The 24394-nt window shown below is 37.6% G+C and overlaps 3 protein-coding genes across 3 annotated transcripts in view; 1 reads left to right on the top strand and 2 right to left on the bottom strand.

Annotated features, from left to right (window-relative positions):
- SecS (Sec synthetase) overlaps nucleotides 1–4015 on the bottom strand; it is an 80853-nt gene extending 76838 nt beyond the window's left edge. Inside the window, exon 1 of the mRNA XM_067132702.1 lies at nucleotides 3832–4015. The gene's annotated coding sequence lies outside the window, so the exon portion shown is untranslated. The remainder of the gene's footprint in view (nucleotides 1–3831) is intronic.
- Nucleotides 4016–4056: 41 nt separating this feature from the next.
- Nucleotides 4057–22925, top strand: Prosbeta1 (proteasome beta1 subunit). Its single transcript, XM_067132699.1, has 5 exons — nucleotides 4057–5962; nucleotides 11913–12112; nucleotides 16154–16283; nucleotides 21546–21690; nucleotides 21895–22925. Exons 1-5 carry the CDS (start codon nucleotides 5876–5878, stop codon nucleotides 22020–22022), a joined length of 690 nt encoding a protein of 229 aa, XP_066988800.1. The 5' UTR covers nucleotides 4057–5875; the 3' UTR covers nucleotides 22023–22925.
- Nucleotides 22206–24394, bottom strand: part of LOC136855607 (anillin-like) — a 212793-nt gene continuing 210604 nt past the window's right edge. The window contains exon 24 of the mRNA XM_067132701.1: nucleotides 22206–23545. Within this exon, the coding sequence (XP_066988802.1) occupies nucleotides 23422–23545 (124 nt within the window). The 3' untranslated portion in view covers nucleotides 22206–23421. The remainder of the gene's footprint in view (nucleotides 23546–24394) is intronic.

Genomic DNA, 24394 nt, shown 5'->3' with positions numbered 1-24394 from the left:
ACTGTTTCGGAACTGACCGAGAACTCAAAACTCAGGAAGAAATGAGACACTTCTATACCTTGGTTCTTTTTCTTGCCCGTGCCTGAACCGAGACAGTGGGAGGTCTCTCCAACATCGGTTCGGGATGCATGAGACTCTGAAGATTCTCAAGCACTCGGTGTGACTCGACAAAGTTGAGCACCCGACACAGCACCAGTCTAGAAGCAGAACTCCTAGTATGGTGACAGGAGTGCAACTGAAGTATGCATACCCGCGACTCCCGAAACGCAATACCCTGGGGTAAGCGATTAGGTTCCCGAGCCCAAAGGCCAGGAAGAGTCGACGAGAGATCAGCTCCTTAGAAGCCCCACAGCAGGACTTCTTAGGGAAGGGAAGGGCAGCCTTCCTCTTCTTCGGCCGCTGTTTCAAACGCTGTTTCGGAACGAGCCTCAGAAGAAGGGGAAAGGCAGCAGAAGACGAAGTTGAAGATCAAGTTGAGGACGACTACTGTACATCTCTCAGGACTTCTTCCTTGATCTCTTCTCCAACATCCACAGGATGGTGGTCAGGAAACACAGGAACTGCCAGGGTAGCTAAATCAGGAAGTGCAACGGGAGCGGCCCAGGTGACAGGAAAACCAGGAGAAGCAACATGAGCGACCAGGGCAGCTGAGGCAGAAGGCATGACAGGCATGCCCCAGCCGGCAGGAGCTTCAGGAATGTCAGCAGCGGCGGCAACCAGGCAGCTGGGGTAGGAGGCACAGCAGGAGCTGCCCAGTGACTGGTCACCAGGGCAACAGGAGCAATCAAGACAGGGGAGACACAGCAGCAGTAGACGTGACCACAGATACACGGAAATTGTAGACACTGACGTGGACCTACAACATCACCACCAAGGTACTGTACCGTGGTCGTTCCCGAAGTAACCACTGTATGACTGTCTCAGGGAAACTCCTCAAGGCTAAGATATCCAACAGTGAGATATCCAGCCATCCACTGGTGCTCCTACGGTGCTCACTGTTAACCTAAGAGAAAAGCAAAGATGATTAGTAGAGGGAGACTCCTCTCGCTCTGAGGGGAACTGCCCTACGATGCGAGAGGAGGCCCATGAGAAGAGGTCACCCAACCGCAGCTCCCCCCTCTCCCCGATCTTTGCCCGACATGTAAGCAAAGAGGGCGAAGGAGAGACAGCAAGAAGGGAAAGCTTACCGGGAGAGAGAAACAAGGACAAAGGGGCGGCGACCAAGGGCGCTGTCTGAAGCCAAATCTTTAAAACGACGCCTGGCAACCTTACTCCAAAGTTTCCTCCCGGAAAACTTGTCCACAGCGAAGTGGTGAAGAGTAACACTAAGAACAAGTCAGAATAGGGATATAGTCAAGCCCTTTTACAAGCAGATGGCATGAGATCCAATAAATGGGGAGCAAAATTGTTACATCCCTCGCCGCCGACCCCAAGACACATGCTGGCGGATGACGGCCTACGCAAGGCTATAAAAAATCATGGGTTTGTATATTAATAAGTATCAAGCACACAATACATACAGTACACAAAAAGATATAAAAGATCCCACCTGGAAAAACAGAGCTTAACAACAGCCAGGGAAAGAGCTCTGAAAAACATGTCTACAATGCATGATGGCTGAAAGCAAACTGGAATGTTGACATCCAGGCAGGCGGGTATTCCCACCTTCCCACCTACTAGATGGTAGTTACTTCCTAACCACCTTGTCCACAAGTTTAATGGCCGTTTCCAGCTTCGCCGTAAGTAATTCCTAATGCAAAGGACTGACGGTTTGTATATTGTGTAGGAACAAATACTGTAAGCAATAAAACTTCACCAAAATCCAGTTATTCAACAGAAAACCAATGAACAAAACTAAAGACTGCCGCAAACCCCCAATGTTTACTCGAGAGCCAGCAGAAAGGCTTGTCACCTACACTTAACAATCGAAGTGCTACCGCGATTTTTTAAATAAAAGGCTGCCACATGAGTTAGAAACTATAGCTATGTCTGAAGTACAGTTTACTGTAAATAAGATTTCAGAAATTACAAACTGACTGTGATGAGTGAAACTCACTGGTTCACTTTACTTATGTCAAAACAAACACAATAAGTAATCAGATTGCTTTACTACATGCCCATTCTTGAAAAATTATGATGAGAAATATACAGCCTACGGTAAATTGAGGTCTTGGAGTCCCGTGCCCTGGTAGAATTTTCCATCCTAATTTGGGTTAGGTTATGTTTGGCTGCATTGCAATGTTTCACACTATGATGAAAGGTGTTCTAGGTCAGGCAAGGTTGGCTGAAGGCCACGAAGCCTTCCCCACCACTATAATTTATGTCAGGTTAGGTTAGGTTAGGAGGGGTTGTGGGGGCCTTGAGGAAAGAAGGGCGAGATGCTGGATTAAGTTCAGGAACGTTAGTTTAATATGCATCCCTATGATTGTCTTAACCATGACTTCATGTTTATTTTTAGAAGATGGCAGATTGTTACTAATTACGGTACATAGTGATCCCCTGCCAGTTAGCTGGCTTGTACTTTCCCAACTCATCCTGAGATTTTATATATATATATATATATATATATATATATATATATATATATATATATATATATATTTAATATATAAGAATAAGAATGGAAAAGGAATTCTTTTCAGATCTTTTGATATATTTTAGTTTTGGATTCTAATATCACAAATAGAAAGTCAGTTGAAGAATAGTTATTGATGACTGCCACTGTTTTAACTAACATTAATTTTATAAACAATATATATATATATATATAAATATATATATATATATATATATATATATATATATATATATATATATATATATATATATATATATATATATATATATATATATATATATATATATATATATATATTCAATATTCTTATTCTTTAAGTATCATGTATTTATCTATTTTTCTAATTTCACAAAAAGGATTGACTTATTCTTATTTATATATATATAAATATATTATATATAAGAATAATAATGGGAAAGGAATTCTTTTCAGACCTTTTCATATATTTTAGTTTTGGATTCTAAAATCACAAATGGAAAAAGTCATTGAAGAATATTACTACTAAAAGGAAACTGAGATTTGGCTAACAATCATTCTTGTAGGCAAGATTTGCTTATAATTTTTTTGGACAAAACCCAAAGTTAATTGTCCACTGAACCAATCCCAAACAGTTATGAGTGAGTAGGCTTGAGGAAAGGCAAAAACAGGTTAAATGGTTTAAGGTAATAAAGAACACACATAGCACAAAATAAGTTTTAAGAATAAATATGGACCAGCTTTCATTGTCTCTGTAGAAAAATTTAAGGTGATTTTTCGTTAGACTCCAGCCAGCCATTCCGGAAGGTTCCAGCTGGCCATTTTTGCATGAAAAACCATTTGGGGGTTTTCATGCAAATATGTCTAGGAAATGACAGGGCACTAAAAGAGCCTAAAAATACCAACATAACGTAACCTACGGGTGTTTGCTGGTTACAGCTTTGCTGTATTAACATTTCCGAAGGTCATGTATCGAGATGAGATTTTTTGTTTTGATGTGTTTTACCCAAATATAAATTATGATGAGGAGGTGGCTGGAGTCTTCCGAAAAATAACCATATTTACTTTGGCTAATCGTGATTAGATTTCAATCTGTCATAGCCTACTAACCTAATTCCTACGACTCGAATAACGCATCTCAAGTCAACACTAGCTAACCGAAAAAATTAGGTAAAAAGTTTCTTACAGTTAAAAGTTTTACAATTATATCATTGTGCTCTTAATACTACCATGACGAATACGACGGGGACAGGTCCCGCAGACGAAAACAAACGAACCTTTCCTAGTCTAGAATGCCTTCCCTGGCCTAACCAGACCTCATTTGCTCAGAATCCACAAGACAGAGATAATTTGGACAGTAAGTCAAATGTCAAGGCGTGTAATCACTTGTAAATTCACTACTTGGAGACTTCTACGACTGTTTGTCACAAGTGTCTTGAGCAGCAGCTTTAAATTCCTACGAAAGAAGAAGAAAAGTTTCGATGAGTGACAACATAAAATAATATGCAGTATTGCCAATATCAATGAGGGCATGGAGCTAACTAGCTAACTGTCATGAATTCTGATGCTGTATTGTTAAAGGAGTAAAGAACGGAAAGACGTCGGCACAGAATTAAATTATTATGCAATAACAAGGGAAGGTGGAGATGGTATTAAAGGGAATGGCTACAGAAGGAGATCAGGTCTAAATCCTCACAGAATATCAAAACAGATAAGGCAGATGGGTATTTGTGCAATATTGATAGAACATGACATTATGTTATGCAATAATAATATGGCAATCAAAATGTGTATAGCATAATAGACGGGCAAATCAATTGCATATTATCGCAGATCATATTACATACCAAATGCATTTCAACCATATTACATATTTATTGTATATAACAGATATGCATTATTAATAGACATGAACAAATAGTAGCTTACCTGTGATATTTAAAGGAAAATGACCATTGTTGACAAAAAGATAAAAAGAGGAACTCTAAACAAAATGACTGACGATGGTCAATAGGAAAATTCAAAATATGAAACAAACCTCGAAGCACTTGTGTGGAACTATTACTGAAACAAAAGAGGTTCACAAAGAAGACAACACGAAGGAAACAAGAGTGAAGATAAGAATGCTTCTAAGACAGGAAAAGTTAACAGAGGAATAAACAGCAACAGAAAACGTTAAGGAAAAAATGGGAAAGAACAAGGAAACACTAGAAGAGATTAAGAAAAAGAGAGGAGTTAATGGTGCAACTTTTTTATGGATTACTAAACATAAAGGAGACAAAATGTATGCGGATAAGAGCAAAGAAGTGGAAGTAACCTCAAATCTGCAAGAAATAAGCAAAGAATGTGACATTTCTAGAAGACCTGTTTAAAGAAAAGGAATCAAGCACAATAGAGCAAAACATCTGAAGAAACAATAGGACGATATTAGAATGGACAACAAGTAATCCTTGAAACACAAGAAGATATAGTGTTCTTTATATGTATATTTCACAAAACTTCCATACACCATCATCTTCATTATTACATATCCTCCTTGCATAACTTTTGCATTTTCTGCACTATTTGCAATGCGTGTTTGCTTTTCCTTTCTGGATTTCATCCATTTTAAAAAAATATGTTGCAGTTCACAGAAAATATTCAGCTAAATCATTAATCTTTGCAAACAATTTCGTCTACACAGTCCTACAAGGTTTTTCATCTTTTACCAGTGAAATATATTTTTGTACATGTAACTTTCACACTGGGTTCTAGGCCTTTTTATATACATATTACACACACTATATATAATGTCACATACACCATGACATTGTCTATATGCGCAAATAATAAGCCACAAATATCGCTTATGTCCAATTCACTACACCCAATTACGCCCAGTGCTTCGTCATCAGTGGGATTCGAATCGTTGCATGGTTCAGAAACAGCGATATATAGTGGCTATTGACCACTGAGACATCAAGAGAGGTATAGGCTGATATCGACTACATGTGCATGTCGAATTCAAAATTTGCAACTGGAATTGATATCAACCCACATCCACCATGAAAGCTGATTTTTAATTTTTGTACCATGAGGCTAATTATGAATTTTTGTCACATACACCGTAACATTATTTATATTCACAAATATTAAACCACAAATATTGTTTAATATCCAGTTACTATACTTCGGAAATAAATTACATCTAGGCGTAATTAAAATTACTTTTAAACAGGTACTTGAAAAGTTAATTTGTTAGCGATTATCGCTACATTCCCAAAAGATAGCGGAAGTCTGTATTGTCAACTTGGTATCACTGTTCAAAACTAAACAATCATCATGGCTCCAACCCCGACCGGTACAATGAAAACTCCCTATTTGGACTCTTTGGTTCCCGATTGGATGAACAATGAAGTTTTGACTGGTGTAAGTATCCGTTCTTTGATTTGTTAATGAAACTGTTGATGGTATTTTGTCTATTTTGTTAGAGTAATGCTCTCTCAGGACTCCGCCATTGTCACCTTTCTGGCATGTAGCGTAACTGGGTAGGAGGCCACCGTACTTTGTCGGGATTATATCGAGGCTAATTTGGTTAATTTTCGTACATGCTTTCAGTCGTGTTTTCCATGTAAAATTTTTGTGGTAAAATTTCATATTTAAGCAATTTGGGTATCGCATTTTGGAATGCCCCCGACTAGGCTAGTGCAGTTCAGTGTAGGCATTACTATAGGTTCTCTGCAGCGTCTTCTCGATTCCTGCTGCAGCCGCATTCATTCCTTTTACCGTATCACCGGTAATGGTTTATAAGTGGCCTATATACGATAGGCTAGAGCTATATAATCTGCGCAGTTTTGTAGAGCTCCTCAGAACTAACTTTTTGAACCCCAGTACCACAAGTAGCAAACCAAAATTACTTAATTAATGAACCTGTTTTAAAAACCCTAATTCCGACACGATATACAAACTGTCGGTCCTTGACATTAGGAATTACTTTCAGCGTAGGCTGGAAATGGCCGTTAAACTCTTGAACAACGTGGTTAGGCAGTAACTTTGCCTGACTGTCGTTAAGCTCTTTAGTATCCTAGTGGGATTATAATGTACTTTGTGTATGATTTGTGTGTTTGATATTTATTAATACAAACCCACGATTTGTGATAACCTTGCATAACCCGTCGTTCCCCTGCGTCTGTGTCTTGGGTTTGACGGCCAAGGTCGTATTTAGAGAAGCTTAACCGTGTGGTAATGCTTCTCTTCCAGTAGCCCTTTATTTAGATACTGAAGGCGTTCCCCTGTGCATTCGGAGATATTAGATTGGGACGTAATATCTTCGCTCCCCTACCTTGATCGGGACATAAGATTTCATTTCCCATCATGGGCTTCTGCCCTCCGTGTACAAAGGGCATCACTACTTCCTTCCTACTTCTGCTGAGTGTTGTTTTCGCTGCCTGCGCTTAGAGTTGCGGTGGGAGGAGGTTGTGGGCGTCGTTGGTATGTGCTCTACTCCCACGGCGCCCTTGGTGGCCTCCCCTCCGTCCTTCTCTTTCCCCGTAGGTTTTCCTTATCTCTCTTTCGGTAGAGATCTCTCTCCTTCGCCCTCTTCGCTCGCTTGTTGGGTGAAGATTGCGAGGGGAGGCGGTCAGGCGACCTCTTCTAGGGTACCTCCTCTCACTGTGTAGGACAGTTCCCCTTATAGCGAGAGAAGTCTCCCTCTACTAATCATCTTTGCTTTTTCTTTCAGGTTGGCAGCGAGCATTGCAGACGCAGCAGTAGTTGGCTGGATATCTTGGGGATATCTTGCATAATGGAGTCCCGACGTTCATTCATTGTTGATATGGGACCGACCATAGTACCCAGTTGGAATGACGGTTCCACGTCAAGATCGTTCCGACACTGTTCCCGCTGATGTGGGTCAATCGCTGTCATTGCTGGCCTTCATGTATGCCATGGCACTGCCTCTGGTGTATCTTTTGTCCATCTGCTCTGCTGTTTCCTGTGTTGTGCTCCTGTTAACTTGACGACAGTCTCTGGACGGCTCTTCCTGGTCTCCTGCCGCAGCCACCCTGATCGTTCCTGTCGCTGCTGGTGACTTTCTTGTGACGTTCCTGGCCGTTGCTGTAGCTCCTGCCTTCTGAACCGCTTCCGTAGCTCCTGCATCGGCTGTCTTGATCGTGTCTGCTACTTCTCCTGGTGGTTGTGCCCGGGGCTGCTCCTGTTGTGTTCCTGCTTAGCTGCCCTGGAGGTTACAATATCCGCCACCCTGTAGAAGTTGTCAGAGTAAAGGTGAAGGAAGTCGCCCAGTGGAAGCGACGTTCCTGGCCGTTGCGGTAGCTCCTGCCTTCTGAACCTCTGCCATAGCTCCTACATCGGCTGTCCTGATCATGCCTGCCGCTTTTTCTGGTGGTCATACCTGGGGCCACTTCAGTTGTGTTCCTGCCAGCTGCCCCGGAGGTTACAGTGTCTGCCATCCTTGAGAAGGTGTCAACATGAAGGTGAAGGAAGTCGCCCTGTGGAAGTGACGTTCCTGGCCGTTGCAGTAGCTCCTGCCTTCCGAACTGCTGCTGTAGCTCCTGCATCGGCTGTCCTGATCATGCCTGCTGCTTCTCCTGGTGGTGGTGTCCTGGGCCGCTTCCGTTGTGTTCCTGCCTGACTGCCCTGGAGGTTACGATGTTTAGTGTCCACCATCCTATAGATGATGTCAGAGTGGAGGTGAAGGAAGTCGCTCTGTGGAAGTAGCCGCCGTCTTCTTCATCTTATATTCGATTTCTTCTTCTGCTGCCTCTTCCCTTCCTCTCCCAAGGTCCAAGGGGGTCCCGGGAATCGGACAGACCTCTGTCGGCTGAAGGAGAGGAAGGCTGCTTCTTCCCCTTGATGCCCTTGGACATCTAGGGACTGACTGCCTTCTTCCGAGGAGGCAGTGGGTCTCTCGTTGTCTCTTCCCGACCTTCGGGTTAGGAAGCCGATTCGCATAGCCTTGGGTTTTGTGTTTCGGAAGCTGCGGACGCGCAGACCTCGGTTTGCGATCCTGTTCCCAGTCCTAGAGGTTCTGCCTCTTAAGACGGGGGCTGCTTCGGGCACTCGTTGGCGAGTCGCTCTGAGTACTCAAGATTCTATGGAATATCGAGTATCCCGATCTGCTCCTCGTCCCAGTTCGGGAGTAGTGCGAGAGAAAGGGCCAAGGCACCCAGGTGTCTCAGCTCTTCCTGCCAGCACCACAAGTGCTCCCTGAGTGCTTGCCAATGCTCGGTCGGGTTCCCAGCCTGGTGTCTCGATCATGTTGGTTCAAACACCAGAAAAACCAGGGAAGAGATTCCCTTTGGGGGTACTGCGGGGCTTCTAAGGGACTGACTCTCTTCCGGGAGACAAGTTTCTCTCATTGGCTCTTCCCACCCTCAGGCGGGAACCAATTTGCATTCTCCTGTGGGGTCTGGCGTTTTGGGGGCTGCAAGAGTGTGACCTCTTGAGGCCACGCCCATGTTGCCAGTCTTGGAAGTCTGCGTCTAAGACTAGTTCTGTGCCTGGCTCTTTCAATCTCTTAAGAAACTGAAAGCAGCCGCTCCCGATTTTTGGTAAGGGAATTGATAAACAAATTCAGGTCTCATGAGAATGTTTTGCTGATCCTCATAGCTCCCTTCTGGCCTCTAAGGGAGTGGTATCCGGACCTGATAAGTCTCCTGTCCGATTTCCCAAGACTATTTCCTCAAAAACGCAAGCTTCTCAGACAACCCCAACCCAGGCGATTCCACCAGGGGCTATCCACGCTATCTCTGACAAGATTCAAACTAGCAAGAAACTCCTCAGTGCTAAGGGATTTTCGAGAGCAGCTGCACAAGCTATCACTAGATGCAGGAGAGAGTCTTTAGCCAATATCTACCAAAGCAAGTGTACTGTTTTCCGCACTTGGTGCTGAGCAAATCATGTCTCTTCTAAGACATCTTTAATGGAGATCGCCAATTTTCTGTTGTTCCTGAGAACTTGTGAAGGCTGGTCCTCATCCATTATCAAAGGTTATAGGGCAATGTTAGGCTCTGTATTCAGGCACAGAGGCCTAGATATTTCTTCGGATCAGGATTTATCTGAACTTATTCAATTGTTCAATATGACAAAGTGCAAAGATTTACAACAAGTTTTGTGGAACCTGGATGGGGTACTTAAATGGCTCTCATGTCCACCCTTTGAGCCTATTGATTCTGCTTCACTGAGGAACTTAACTAAGAAGGCTTTATTCCTAGTAGCCTTGGCTACAGTCAAGAGAATATGTGAGATCCAGGCTCTGGATAGGTGAATTGGTTTCTTTAATGGAGATTTGCTCCTCTACTCTTGGCTTTCGTGTTAAGAACGAAAATCCAGCCAAACCTTGGCCTCATTCTTTCAGCATTAAGAACCTATCTCAGGTGGTAGGTTTGTTAGATAAGGAAAGATTCCTTTGTCCGGTAAGGGCTTTCAAGTGCTATCTCCTTAAGACTGACAAAATGTGAAGTACAGTGAAGAACCCTTTATGTCCTCTCTCAAAGAATGCCCCCTCTTTCTTTCTGAGAAGTCTCATTTGCTAGTCACATTCACAAGTGGGAGAAGAGGTTCTTCCTTTTCTAAGGGTAAGAGCGCATGAGATTAGAGCCGTGGCTATGCCCTTGTCTTTCAGACAGTCTTTCTCTTGCCTCCATTCTCCAGTCCACTGATAGGAGATGTAAGTCCGTTTTTTCGGCGCATTATCTACGTGATGTTGAAACAGTTTTTAATGGTTGCAGTACCTTGGGTCCTTTATTGGTGACTGGCACGGTGTTGGGGAAGGAAGTATAGGAAGGGTTCCTTCTATCCTTACTCTTCGCCTTGGTACTTGGTCTTGAGTTTAGGGGAGCCTGAGGGTACTCTGTACTGGGACACCCTCCAGATCTTTTAATGTTTGGGTGATGGTGTTTGTAACCTTTTGGTGTATTAGTGTTTTTATCTGGTGTTGTGTGTTGGTACTGTGCCGAAGGCAGTGGCGAACTTTCTATACTTTGCTAGCATTTGGAGAAGTCCTTCGCTGCAAGGTCCCTACTTATGTAGCAGGTGACGCTTGGCTATACCGCCAAACCTCTACAGGGTAGGATGAGTGCCACCAGAGGCAGTATTTTCCTGCAGCAGTTCTCTTACCAGGTAAGGAACAACAAACATTGTATTAATGGTAAATACTCCTTTCTATGCTCAAATTATTACTTTTAATACTTGAGGTAGAATAAGTCCATGAATCCCAACTCCTTTCAATGTGGGAATCAGCTATGTAATTACTTGGTAAGTTACTTAAATAAAAATGAAATTTTTATAATAGTTTTATATATACTTACCAAGTAATTACAGAGTGGGAGCCCTCCCTCCTCCTCTCTCTTGGACATTGCAACATAAATAAATTGAACCTTCTTGCCATGTTGTTCCTCTTCTTCCCTGAAAGTGGGCGGGGCTAGCTACTTACACCAAAATAAACAAAACAATCGTCACTGCGAATTTTCAAATATAGCTGCTGGTTATTAGAAATTGTTAGCTATGTTATTTATTATAAAAATGTCATTTTATATATACTTATCAAGTTTTTACATAATCGGAACCCTCCCTCCTCTCCTCGTGGACGTAAGGGCGAAAACAAATTGAAGCTCTCTGCTAAGTTGTTCCTCCCGGTCCCCGATAGTGGGTGGGGCGTGTACCTACACCAAAACAAATGCTAGCACCACCGTGAATTTTGAAATTTTTAGGTTGCCGTAGGTAGGAAGCTCATAGCTATGTAATTATGTTTAAGTAGTAAGGTTTCTCACAGACTCTGAGATAAGAATTCCAAAGATTCTCATGTTCTTTGTGCATCATTTGATCAGGCCATTATCTTTCTTGGTTCAGCTTTAGTATTTATTTTTTTGTATAGGCAATCCAGGTGATTGAAAAATATGGTAGGCCCAGCTTATTGGGAAAACATCACTCTTTGCTTCATTAGAATTAATATTTGCTGAAAGTCAGGCAATCAGCCAATTTCACCATCAATCTGGGTTACTTTTGTTTATGAGGTGATGTATCTCTCAACTTGCATGTACAGTACTTCATTGGACGTTTGAGGACAGTAAGAGATGTGTGTTTGATACATAAGTACAGTACGTACTTAAGATTTTAACATTTTTCTTTTGACTTTTTAATTTGTGGTACTCTATTGATTGGTGTAGTATACAGATATCTGGAATTGGTATCTTAAGTAATAAGTGTACTGTATAAGGTAAATTAAGTATTATTCAGGTGTAACCTCTCGTAAAATTGTTGCTCAAAAAATACCCATTTACTGTACAGGAATCTATTTCCTTCATGTAAACAAGTTTTTGCATCAAAATCACCTTGTAGAGTTTATGATCCTTATTTTCAGACTTCAATTATGGCTGTAGAATTTGATGGAGGAGTAGTTGTTGGAGCAGATTCCAGAACATCCATGGGAACTTATGTGTCCAATCGTGTCACCGATAAGCTGACGCGTGTAACAGACAGGATATATTGCTGCCGCTCAGGCTCTGCTGCAGATACTCAGGCTGTAGCAGACATTGTTGCATCTCACATGGAATTACTTGAGTAAGTTTTGCTCATTTTGTATTTTCAGTAATATATTGTCAATTGACATACTAACTTAGTTGTACACCAGTGATGTCTACACCTCCAGATAGTTTTTAGTCAAGATGATAACAGTATCTGATGGCACCGGTATTTAAAGACTTCAGTTCTCAAGCCATGGTTTTATAAACAGTGCTTTTATTTGCCAGTGTTCATTTGAATTGGGGTTTGTAGGTATGAATAGCTCACAAAAATGAATTAGGTAATTAATAAGAATTGTAACTACCTGAAGTTTAGTGTGCCCTGTGGATGAGCTGTCAGATGAGTTAATTCCTTCATACAGTATGAGTATGAATGAAGTGCTTTTAATTTTTTTTTTTAATGAAAGTGGTTTGGACCTTGCAGTAATTTGTAGTGGATATCTTTTGAATGATTTTCATGGGTATCGACAGGTATTTCAAACTTGGACTGACCCTAAGTTTTCAAATATACTGGTCCTAAGAAATTGTCTTGTAATACAACCCTCCAAGTTGGAAGATACTAGGTAAGACATGGAAGATCATATCTTTTCAAGGTAACCGTTACAGGCTGTAGTACAGCATACAAGGGAAGGAACCAAGTGAAGGCTAACTACTGATGTAAATTGGTATGGATCCTGCTCTTGGGGGAATTTTTGTGCTATGTAGTTTAAGTGCTATCATGACATTCCATGCAGTCAGAACCCCTTGTCTACAGAGATGATGTTATTAATACACAGTATTTTATCAGATTTTATGTTTTACTGTTATTGGAGTAATGTACTCTTGTCTGAATGTCACCACCCTTCTGGGAGCTTTTAGCTGTTTGACAAAATTATTCTGTTTTTCCTTTTTTTCTAAACAAGGAAATTTTAGACCATAGTGAAAACAATGTCCAATTTGGTCTACCTCATTATCTCCTCCTCAGCAGGGAGCTCCACACTGCTTGTAGCGCTTGTGTCTGTAGAATTAGTTTCTGTTAACCCTTTAAATGAAGCCCTGTTTACAAAAACGTCTCCCGTATGCAGTTAGCGTTCGGTGAGTTAGCGCGGCGAAGCGGAAAAAAGTTTTTCAAAAATCACAGCACGCTTATTTTTTAAGAATAAGAGTTCATTTTGGCTCATTTTTTTGTCATTGCCTGAAGTTTAGTATGCAACCATCAGAAATGAAAAAAATATCATTATCATATATAAATATTGGAATATATGAGCAAAAAAAAAAAACTCGTATATAATTGTATACAAATCGCGCTGTAAGCAAAATGGTTAAAGCTAACGGGTTATTTGTTTTTTCTTTGTATTGTACACTAAATTGCGATGATTTTGGTATATAACAAAATTTTAAAACGATTAAAGCAACACAGAGAAAATATTATCACAAAATGATTCATGAATTGTGAAGCAGCGTTCTTAAATTTTTTTTTTTTTTTTTCAAAAATTCACCATAAATCGAAATATTGTGCTAGAGACTTCCCGTTTGTTGAAAAAATGAAGCTAATTGATTGAATATTACTAGACTGTAAGTGTTTTAGCTTACAATTGCAGTTTTTCGACCATTTCGTCGAGTTAAATTTGACCGAAAGTCAAATTTTTTCTATTTATCGTGATTTATATGAAAATATTTCAAAACTGATAAAAGCTACAACCATGAGTTATTTTTGTTGTATTGTAAATGAAATTGCGCACATTTTCATATATAAAACTTTATGTAACGACTAATATAAAACGGTGCAAATATTACGATAACGAGGCGAAAGAATTTCCGAGATGTTCGGCGAGTTACAGCGCGAGACGTAAGGAAAATGTTTTTTTAAAAATTCACCATAAATCGAAATATTGTGCTAGAGACTTCCAATTTATTGCAAAATGAAGGTAAACGAATGAATATTACTAGAATGTAAGAGTTTTAGCTTACAATTGCGTTTTTTACCATTTCGGTCGAGTTAAAGTTGACTGAAGGTTGAAATTTTGGCAGTTATCGTGATTTATGTGAAAATATTTCAAAACTGATAAAAGCTACAACCATGAGCTAATTTCTGTTGTATTCTACATGAAATTGCACACATTTTCATATATAAAAGTTTATGTAACGACTAATTAAACGATGCAAACATTACGACAACATGACGAAAAGAATTTCTGAGATGTTAGGCCGAGTTACCGTGCGCAGCGCATAAAGGAAAAAATTTTGTTTTCAGAAATTCACCATAAATCGAAATATTGTGCTAGAGACTTCCAGTGTGTTGCAAAATGAAGGTACATGATTGAATATTACTAGAATGTAAGAGTTTTAGCTTATAATTGTGTTTTTTGACAATTTCGGTCGAGTGAAAGTTGACCGAAGCTTGAAATTTTGGCGGTTATCGTGATTTATATGAAAATATTTCAAAACTGATAAAAGCTACAACCATGAGTTATTTTCTGTTGTATTCTACATGAAATTGCACACATTTCCATATATAAAACTTTATGTAACGACTAATATAAAACAGTGCAAACATTCGACAACGCCAGAAAGAATTTCTGGCGCGGACATAAGGAAAAATTTTTTTCAAAATTCACCATAAATCGAAATATTGTGCTAGAGACTTCCAATTGGTTTGCAAAATGAAGGTAAATGATTGAATATTACTAGAATGTAAGAGTTTTAGCTTACAATTGCATTTTTACCATTTCGGTCGAGTCAAAGTTGACCGAAGGTTGAAATTTTGGCAGTTATCGTGATTTTATGAAAATATTTCAAAACTGATAAAAGCTTCAACCATGAGTTATTTTCTGTTGTATTGTACATGAAATTGCACACATTTTCATATATAAAACTTTATGTAACGGCTAATATAGAACAGTGCAAAAATTACGACAAAATGACGAAAGAATTTCTGAAATTTTCGGCTGAGTTTACATGTGGCGTAAGAAAAAGTTTTTTTTTCAAAAATTCACCATAAATCGAAATATTGTGCTGGAGACTTCAATTTGTTGCAAAATGAAGGTACATGATTGAATATTACTAGAATGTAAGAGTTTTAGCTTACAATTGCATTTTTTGACCATTTCGGTCGAATCAAAGTTGACCGAAGGTTGAAATTTTTTGTAGTCGACGTTTGCTACATCCACTCGGCATTCAACAGACAATTTTAGTCGACGTTTGCTACGTCCAACAGGCATTTAAGGGTTAAGTGCTTTCTAAAGCATTAGCATCCGCCTTCTGTCGAGATATCGCTATGTTGCACTGCCCGTTACCAACCAGAGGTTTTCTGTTCTCTTTACTGTGAAATGTGGAACTTTTTCTGAAAATGTTAGTGTCGTGCAAGGAGCCCATGAACAGCTATATCCTTTTTCCATTGCCATTAACCGGAATACTTGGCTGTGAGCCGTAAGAGTGCCTATTATGATTGAAAGGTAATTGTATACACTCAGTTTCTTATCATTTATGACAGTCTGTCATCCAGGTCAGCCTGTCTCTTGCAAATTTTGATAGTGTCACCTTTTGCTACATTTTTCATCCTGAATACACAACTTTTGACGCATTCCTTAGTTTACTTATTTTATTTTTAAGATAATTTTATGGCCTTCTGTGATTATATCACTGTAAACAAAACTAAAGGGTATTGCAGTATCCTTTTTGGGTCCAAGTTGCGCTGGTCTCTTGTTTTATGCTTTTGTCCATTACTACTTTTTCTTCACTGAATTTGCCACCCATTTCTGAACACAAAAATGAATTTTTTGAGCAAGAAATAGGCTGATGGAAATCTGATCACCAGTATCATGGGAGACATTACACTGAAGAAGAATATTTAAAATGTAATGTATTTGTGTAGATCTTCAGGTAATGAACTCTGTGTTTAGCAAATACAAAAGAAAATGTGGTGCAACATGGTTTACTAAATGTCATTTAATTAAACAAGTTCTCTTATATAGTAGGTGGGGATAAGGCTAACAAGAAATAAGTTACAGTGTTTATTTAAAATTTTTAAACAGTAATATCATGACATTAACAATTGAAGCCAACTTTCCAAGTATTTTATGGTGTGCCCTTTGTTTTGTAGGGTGAAGCTGGGAGAACCTCCTTTGGTACAAGTTGCAGCAAATACTTTCAAGGAGATATGCTATAATTATCGTGACATGCTGATGGCAGGAATCATTGTTGCTGGATGGGACAAATCCAAAGGAGGACAAGTGAGTACAGTACTACTGTATTTAGGGAAAAATAGTTTCTGTATTTCTGGTGGTTGTGTTTATAAATTAGTGGTATGTGATATGTTTTCATACTTAGTAATTTAATCATAAGAAACTGTTGTCAAACATGGTTAAATCAGACCATTGCATCAAAGTGCTTAGGTCCTATAGGCTGGGCTTAAAGGGTTTCTCTTTAATGGAGAATTAAAATTTTAGCTATTAAATGGTAGGATAAAATGAAAATGATGCAGGTTATGTCAAAATATCCTTAATTGACTTATTTCCAAAATTTGACATAGTGTTAGTTGCATTATGGACATTCATCTCTGCATACAGGGATTTGGTCTGAAACAAATTTGATGTATTCTTATTTCAATCATGGGTTTGATCTGCTTTAATTTATTGAGGTTCATTATTAACTGGTATGCCATTTATTAAAAGTTGTAGGTTTTAATATTTGATCAGGTAATGGTAATTATAGCTTTGACTGCTGCCCCAGCATCCTTGTTTCCCTTTATGCCCATGTGGGCAGAAATGCAACTCATTTCAACTTATACACCAGTTTCATATAAATGGAGTTATATCAGTCCATTTCCTGTGATGCTGCAAAGAATTGCTGTACTGTATTTCCTGGTGTCAAAGGCACTCTGACCTCGAAGATGTACCCCAGTTTGACTAGGAAAATTTGAAAAAACAAATAAAAGTAAGGTGGCAACACTCTGGAGTTGATGGCTTTGTTTTGATATTTGAAAAAACAAATAAAAGTAAGGTGGCAACACTCTTGAGTTGATGGCTTTGTTTTGATATTTGAAAAAAACAAATAAAAGTAAGGTGGCAACACTCTTTAGTTGATGGCTTTGTTTTGATATTTGAAAAAACAAATAAAAGTAAGGTGGCAACACTCTTGAGTTGATGGCTTTGTTTTGATTGATTTACTTCACACAGTTGACTGTGTAAGTGCATTGAAGTAACATGACTAGGCAGTACAGCATATTGGTTATTGTGGTGTTTTTTGTTCATTTGTTTTAAAATTACATGGTTTTATGCTTTTCAAAGTTCATTGATTTTAATATCAAATAAGCTCTTTTGAAAGTTCATTGATTTAATATCAAATAAGCTGTTCTGAAAGTTCATTGATATTAATACCAAATAAAGCTTTTTTGAAAGTTCATTGATTGTAATATCAAATAAGCTGTTCTGAAAGTTCATTGATTTTAATATCAAATACGCTCGTAAAGTTGACGTATGGATGTACTGTATTGCAGTTGTTTGAGAAGAGTGAACATACTGGTAAAACTTATATGTTGTGCAACATTAAAGTTAATTGAATTCAGTCTTCTGATATAGGAACAAATCATTGTGACTTTGTATATTTTTTTATGATACTCTTGTTTATTTACTATTTTAACTAAGAATAATTTATACACTTCATTCAGACTTCATATACTGTCAGGAGTTCCAGTTAATATCTACAAATAAACCCTTCTTGGGGTTAGAATAGATCAGTGAAAAATGTAACCATCAGCCTCTAGTATGCACGGTAAATTTTTAGGGGAAAAAATAGCCTCTTTATTGCTGGCAAATATTGTAAGTTTCTTTCATTTAATTAGTTTCTTGCTTTCTTTGATTTATTTTTATATATAAGCACTTTAATGAAATATTTTTTCTATATATGAAGATCAAGTAACTTTTTTCATATGATGATTATGTAAATATTTTATATTTTAAAGTTTTACTGGTTATCCTACTCAACAAAGCAATTCTTACACTGAGAAAAGTAACATTGAATTTTTACGATAATTTACATTGGAAAAGAATTTTTAATATTTCCAGGGCACTTAAAAACACCTGAAAATCCTACTACTTTGCTTGCCTAATTACACTTGATATTAGTAAAAGCAAAGAAAATTCATAAATGTAAACATTTTAGATGCTAAACTTGAAATAACTGTTTTAGTTAACTTAATTTAAGAGCAATGGTAGCAGACTTATTAAGAGGTGGTTTGGTAAGGTGGCAGCAGCAGATGATTATTGGGTGGAGTGGTATTATGAGAGGCAGAGGAGTGGGAGAAGTAGGAGGGGCTTGGTTGTATTTGATAATGTAGCATATAAAGAAAGAGTTGGAAGGTCCTCTGTAAAAATTCCTTTCTCAAATTTATATATTTTTTTAACAATAAGAATTGGTTGACACTTACAAAAGCAAAAGATGCTAGATTGCTTAGTCGTACTTGGTTATTTATAGATTCTCTTTGCATCATGTAAATTATTATATATTTAAAATCTCCAGAGACCCTTCATAATGACAGTTGTCATATTTTTCTGCTAAAATTAATTGTTGTCGGTCAAGGTAAAACTTTGTAATGTTTCACATTAAATTCCTTTGCTGGTTTACTTTTGGAGCATCACAAGTCTCTTCTATCTTTGTTTTCTCTTCCTGTAGTTTCATCTGTTGGTTGTCTAGATATTTTTCATGAGTCAAAGTTTTCAAAAAAATCCATTCATATTTTCTTTAAATCTCATTATATTAGCCAAATTAGTACTGTATGTTCAAATTCCATCAGTAGTGTTCTTGAAACCACAGACACGTAGCTATATAAGACGCACCTCATTCTGTATGAAGTTTCTTTGCTAACCCATTTATAACATAAACCTCATTCAAAATTGCCATATTTTTGTTAGATTCCATCTATTTTTCACTTAAAGTTATTAAAGATACTTCACAGTTGCTTTTGATATCAACTGTATTTGTAACAAAATACAGTACAAGACTATTGCATGTAGTAGGCCGAGTTTTGCGACTATGCCTTAGTCATATTCACCGTAAGGTATACAGTACGAATAGTTTCTGCATGCAAAAATACTGGGAAATACACCACACAATTATCAATGATTGCCGGGCCCAGTTACTTAGGTAGTCAAAATGATTCAAGTTTTTCAATGGAAATGAAATTCACCATATACTTGGTGAAGACATGAAAGTGTTTTAACCAGTAGGGTGCACAAGACAAGGAGAAGTATAGCCATACATAGTAGTGAGTGCTTGAAGTGGCTTGCTATTCAGCATTAAAAAAGGTATTAGCATAAACCATTATTAATAATTTTTCTAGGTTCCCCTTGAAACTGTGGCTGAAGCAGCCTCCTCAGTCAAGTTTAGGCTGTTCAGTTGGCTTATATCACACAAAGATTGAACCATCCTTGATAACTTTAAATTCCAATTTTTGCTTCCCGTTTCATTCAGTGGTGCGCAAACCATCAGCTTTCTCATTTAGAATGACAGAGCTGAAAAATATTACTTTGACACTAGGTAGCCCTGCAGTTGCTTTCAGGATCTCTTCATTGTGCACGTTGATGGTTCTCAGAGTACATGCTGCCATTTTGATACTTGCAGAGGTCCTTATTTTGTTCACCTTTATGAATATGCTTGATTAAATCACTTTTACATTAAGTGGAGTAGCCTTAGGCATCTTTGCAAACAAAAGGTGACATTTTTTATCATAAGTTTCTTTGTGCTGACTCCATTTGTGGGAAAGGCAGTCAATGAGGCAATGTATGCCAGACTGCCTGGGTATGGGCTTGTTGAACAGGAACTCTAGTGTTCATTCATCATTATTATTATTATAAGTAGTTTAACCACACCACTGAACTAATCGATTTAGCTCTTGTAGAGCTGGTCAAACAATTATTCATTGTGGCAAGGACCAAGACATTGGTATGGCAAAATATCTTAGTCCATGCAGGGGACATTACTAAATGATTTCTCTTGTATCAGACTTTTTGTAGGTGAATTTAGATGAATTAGATTTAGGCGAGTGAAACCTGTTCTCTATTCTAGTAAACAAATGTTTAATTTTTTCTTCTTGAAAGGTTTTATCTGAGGGTAGGACAGGAAACAAACACTGCGGTAGATTTATTTGATATTCAGCTTTCTTCTTTGTTTTTAACGTGCTTTTATTTTTTATTTGAAGGACTTTTTTGTTTTTCAGTAGTCAGTAGATTTATCTTGTTATTCGAGACGTGTGAGGTGCTGTTTTTTTGAAGATGTTCCATCGTCTTAATATTAGCAGTGTTCATTGGATCTTGAGGTTCCTAGTGACTATAGTAGGGATCATTATCCATTTAATAATTTTTTTACTTCTAGTTAGTTTTTCACATAGAGTTGAGTTGAATATAAAATTTAGGCCAAAGGCCAAGCAAGCACTGGGACCTATGAGGTCATTCAGCACTGAAATAGAAATTGACAGGAAAAGGTCTGAAAGGTGTAACAGGAGGAAAACCTCTCATTTGCACTATGAATCGATTGTTAGGAGAGGGTGGAAAGTAAGATGAAGAAAGAGCATATGAAAGGAGGTACAGTAAAAGGCATGAAAGGGGTTACATATGGGGGCCCGAAGGCATGCTGCAAAGAACCTTAAGTAATGCCTACAGTGCACCACGAGTGACGGCACTACCCCCTACAGGGGTTTTTCACATAGACATAGGTCAACTTATTTCATTTGCACAAGATAAAAATAAAAAACTTGAAGATGTTTCTTAAAGATATTGCTGCATCCATTTTACCCAGCTGGATTGATTAATTTCTTTTTAATTTTTCATCCTCTGCCTTTGGTTTCTTCACAATGTAAACATTAATTAAAGCATTTTGTGTGAATGCCCAAAATATCTATCTGCAGTATTTTGGGCATTCACACAAAATGCTTTAATTAATGTTTACATTGTGAAGAAACCAAAGGCAGAGAATGAAAAATTAAAAAGAAATGATCTATCTGCAGTATTCCCAGCCCGAGAAGAACCCTAAAAGAGTTCAGAGGTCTGGTTAAACAAATCATTTATAACCAACTAACTCTATCTGCAGTAGTGACAAGTGTTCAGAGCCCCTGAAGATTATCTTTGGCTGAATCTCCAATACTTTTGTTTTACCCAGTTATAAAGTTTTTATTAAAAAGCTGCAGTTTGCTATCTAAGGTATAAGGATTTTATTCTGTTACTAGCTTATATATTTTCTTCTCATACCAACACTCTCTCCAGGCTAATGCTGTGAATTAAGAATTTCAACTTGGTGGTGTGTTTAACTAATCAGAAACTGTCTCCACCAAGAAATTGTCATCTTGCTGCATCTATATCACTTGGTCTTTGCTGTGAACCATTGTAAATTATTTTGAACTGAAAATTTGGGCAAGAATCAGGAAGGTGATAGACCTCTTTTAGAACATAATAGCATACTTGTTAATAGTCAGTAGAATATATAGAGAAATTTACTTTCAGGTTTATACCATACCACTTGGAGGCATGATTGTACGTCAGCCCATAGCTATTGGAGGTTCTGGAAGTACATACGTGTGGGGGTATGTGGACTCTGCTTATAAGCCAAATATGAACAAGGAGGAAACTGTAGACTTTGTCAAAAACAGTAAGTACTTTATTTCTGTGATTTTAAATGTAACTGATATCATGCCAGTTTTGTTTGATAGATGGGTTTATTTCTTTTAACTAACTGAATGGATGCATAATATAGAGTTGAAAAACTGTGCTTGGATGCATTTTACATTGCTCTGTAGGAAAGTAAAAATAATCTTATTCTATCTATGACCAGGTTAAAAATTTCTCTTTTTAGCATTAACGTTGGCACTGACCAGAGATGGTAGCAGTGGAGGAGTGGTCCGTATAGCTATAATTACTAAGGATGGAGTGGAAAGGCGTGTATTCCTTCATAATGAATTACCTACCTTCTATGAAGGATAAGCACAGCTTGTGAGTTAGTTGTAATTGTAATGCACTGTGCTTAGTTTTTTTTATTCTGTAAGGCTTATTACTGTTATTTTGGAATATTGCTTCTTATATGAAGTGTGTTTAAGCAGACTAATTGAAATTTGAGTTACTAGTGTGAATTGAGCTTATTTTCTTTGATATTAAAATTCACTGAAGGTATATTTAGTTTTATTAAAAAAGACCCATACATATTCCTAATTAAAAAGCTTATTAATTTATTATTTGCCAGATGTTCTCTTCTTCAAACAATAAAAGCATATTACTACTATAGTTTTCCAAGAAATTGTACTATAAAACCCAAATGCATTGAAAGTTAAGCCTTCAATGTTTGTTTCTAAAACCTGAAACCATGAGATCATTGCTTTTTAAAAAACATTTTTCTTTTGAAGTTACATTATTGTCATATCCTATCATTAAGAAGTATACTAATTCTTGATGGCTAATATCCTAAGGTAAAAAATATATGTATATATATATATGAATTGTAAGATTTTAGGACACTGCCTGCAATTAATCTTCTAAACTATGTATTAAGCTTGGAGAATGAATAAAGTTTCACATAACTGATTTATTGAGATAGATAAAAAATGTAAAATATATAAATATATACAAATCTGCAAGTCATTAAGCCTTTGTAATATTTGTCAAAGCTGAATAGAAAGACAGAATAAGTTAGTATAGAAATTATACATTGTAATACTTTGTAGTGTAATCTTGGGTGGACCATGAATACTATGAATGTTTTAAGCAATATGTGGCCATGTAAATTAAATGTTTGGTATGTGCTATATAAAGTCTGCTACAAGCATTTGAGATAAGATAATGACAGGTTATATAAGAAAATTAAAATTACCATATTTACAAAAAAAAAAAAAATTAAGTGATAAAACATACCTTGGTACTGGCTGAGTGCCTAGAACTTAATTTTATACAGAAAATGAACTAAAGTTTTTAACAATTTATACATTTTTTCAACAGAATTTATGATGATAAACTCAGTCCTCTCCTTCCATTATTATTCCAAGTTTTACCACACTCTTTTCAGCAACAGAATTCAGCTTTGTGAAAGCCTCCAACATACATTCAGTACACAGTTATTAAAATAATAACTGTAGTATTGAAAAAATAATTATGGTATTGAATGAATGTTAATGAATGTTGGAGGCTTTCACAAAGCTGAATTTCTGTCAGTGGATAATCAGTACCAGCTATTGATAAAAACGATTACATGTACTGTGTAATAACTACTTCAACTCTTACGTAATTACTTGTCAAAGTAAAAAAAATAATACAATAGTGACAATATACAATAAAACATTGAAATTAGTGACACCTTTTACTTAAAAGAATAACACGACACTGTATTTTCAGCCTAAACTTGGTAGTCTTCAGGACGAAGGGCATCTGGATCCCATGCGCGAATATTTGCAAGTGATTTGTTGAGTTTGTTACACCATACAATTCTTTCCTCTTTGCTGTCAGCAGATAAAAGATGCCTGAAAGAGCCACAGATATTTATCTAGTACTATATATGAAGTACTAAATTTAGCCCTGTAATTGAAAAAAAAAAAAAAAAAAAAAAAAAAAATTTACACTGATAGATTAGTAGCATCTCAGCTTATCCTGTTTTGTGGGTCTGGCCTTCATTAATACAAACTTGAACATTTAAAATATCCCAAAGCTTATGGTAACTGAATAGAATTTCTATTCTAAACTATACTTTACACTTATTCAATTAAAGATAAACAAATGCAATACTTAAAATCATCACAGTATTGTAGCTAATAAACAAGACTGAAAAGTTGAGAGGTTACTGTCAGTGTCCGTGAGTTCTTGACTGCTATTAGTCTACTGGTGGAAAGTGCTAGGCACTGAAATATGTTGTATCTTAAAAACATGTCAAGAAAACACAGTCTAGAATTTTCCTGTGTTCCTATACATATACTACATACTCTCTCAACAAGGCAAACCTCAGTTCTTTCACAACCACCAAAGCTCCACCAGGTAACAATGCTTACAGTGTAAGTACAACTTATTCACATCAGGTAGAATGAATGGTTACTACTCTCACTCTTCCAATTAAAACAATCACATGAGGCAGTACTCTGATCCACATGCCCAGTGCAAACCTTTAAGGAGACTGTTAGCTGCCATAGGCTACTCAGTTCCCCATTAGGTGGATAAACACTGCCACCAGCAAAACCACCCAGGACAGTTTGAAGAGTGGGGATCACTCCAGTTTCTGCCAAGACAAATTTGGAATTCTCATCTGCTGACTCAAAAATACCCGCAACTGATGCCATTACTGTAACAAACGCAGCTTAAACTGTCCAAAGTTACGAACA

The sequence above is a fragment of the Macrobrachium rosenbergii genome, chromosome 32 (assembly GCF_040412425.1).
Source record: "Macrobrachium rosenbergii isolate ZJJX-2024 chromosome 32, ASM4041242v1, whole genome shotgun sequence".
Lineage (NCBI taxonomy): Eukaryota > Metazoa > Arthropoda > Malacostraca > Decapoda > Palaemonidae > Macrobrachium > Macrobrachium rosenbergii.
This window is presented reverse-complemented; position numbering and strand designations above follow the sequence as displayed.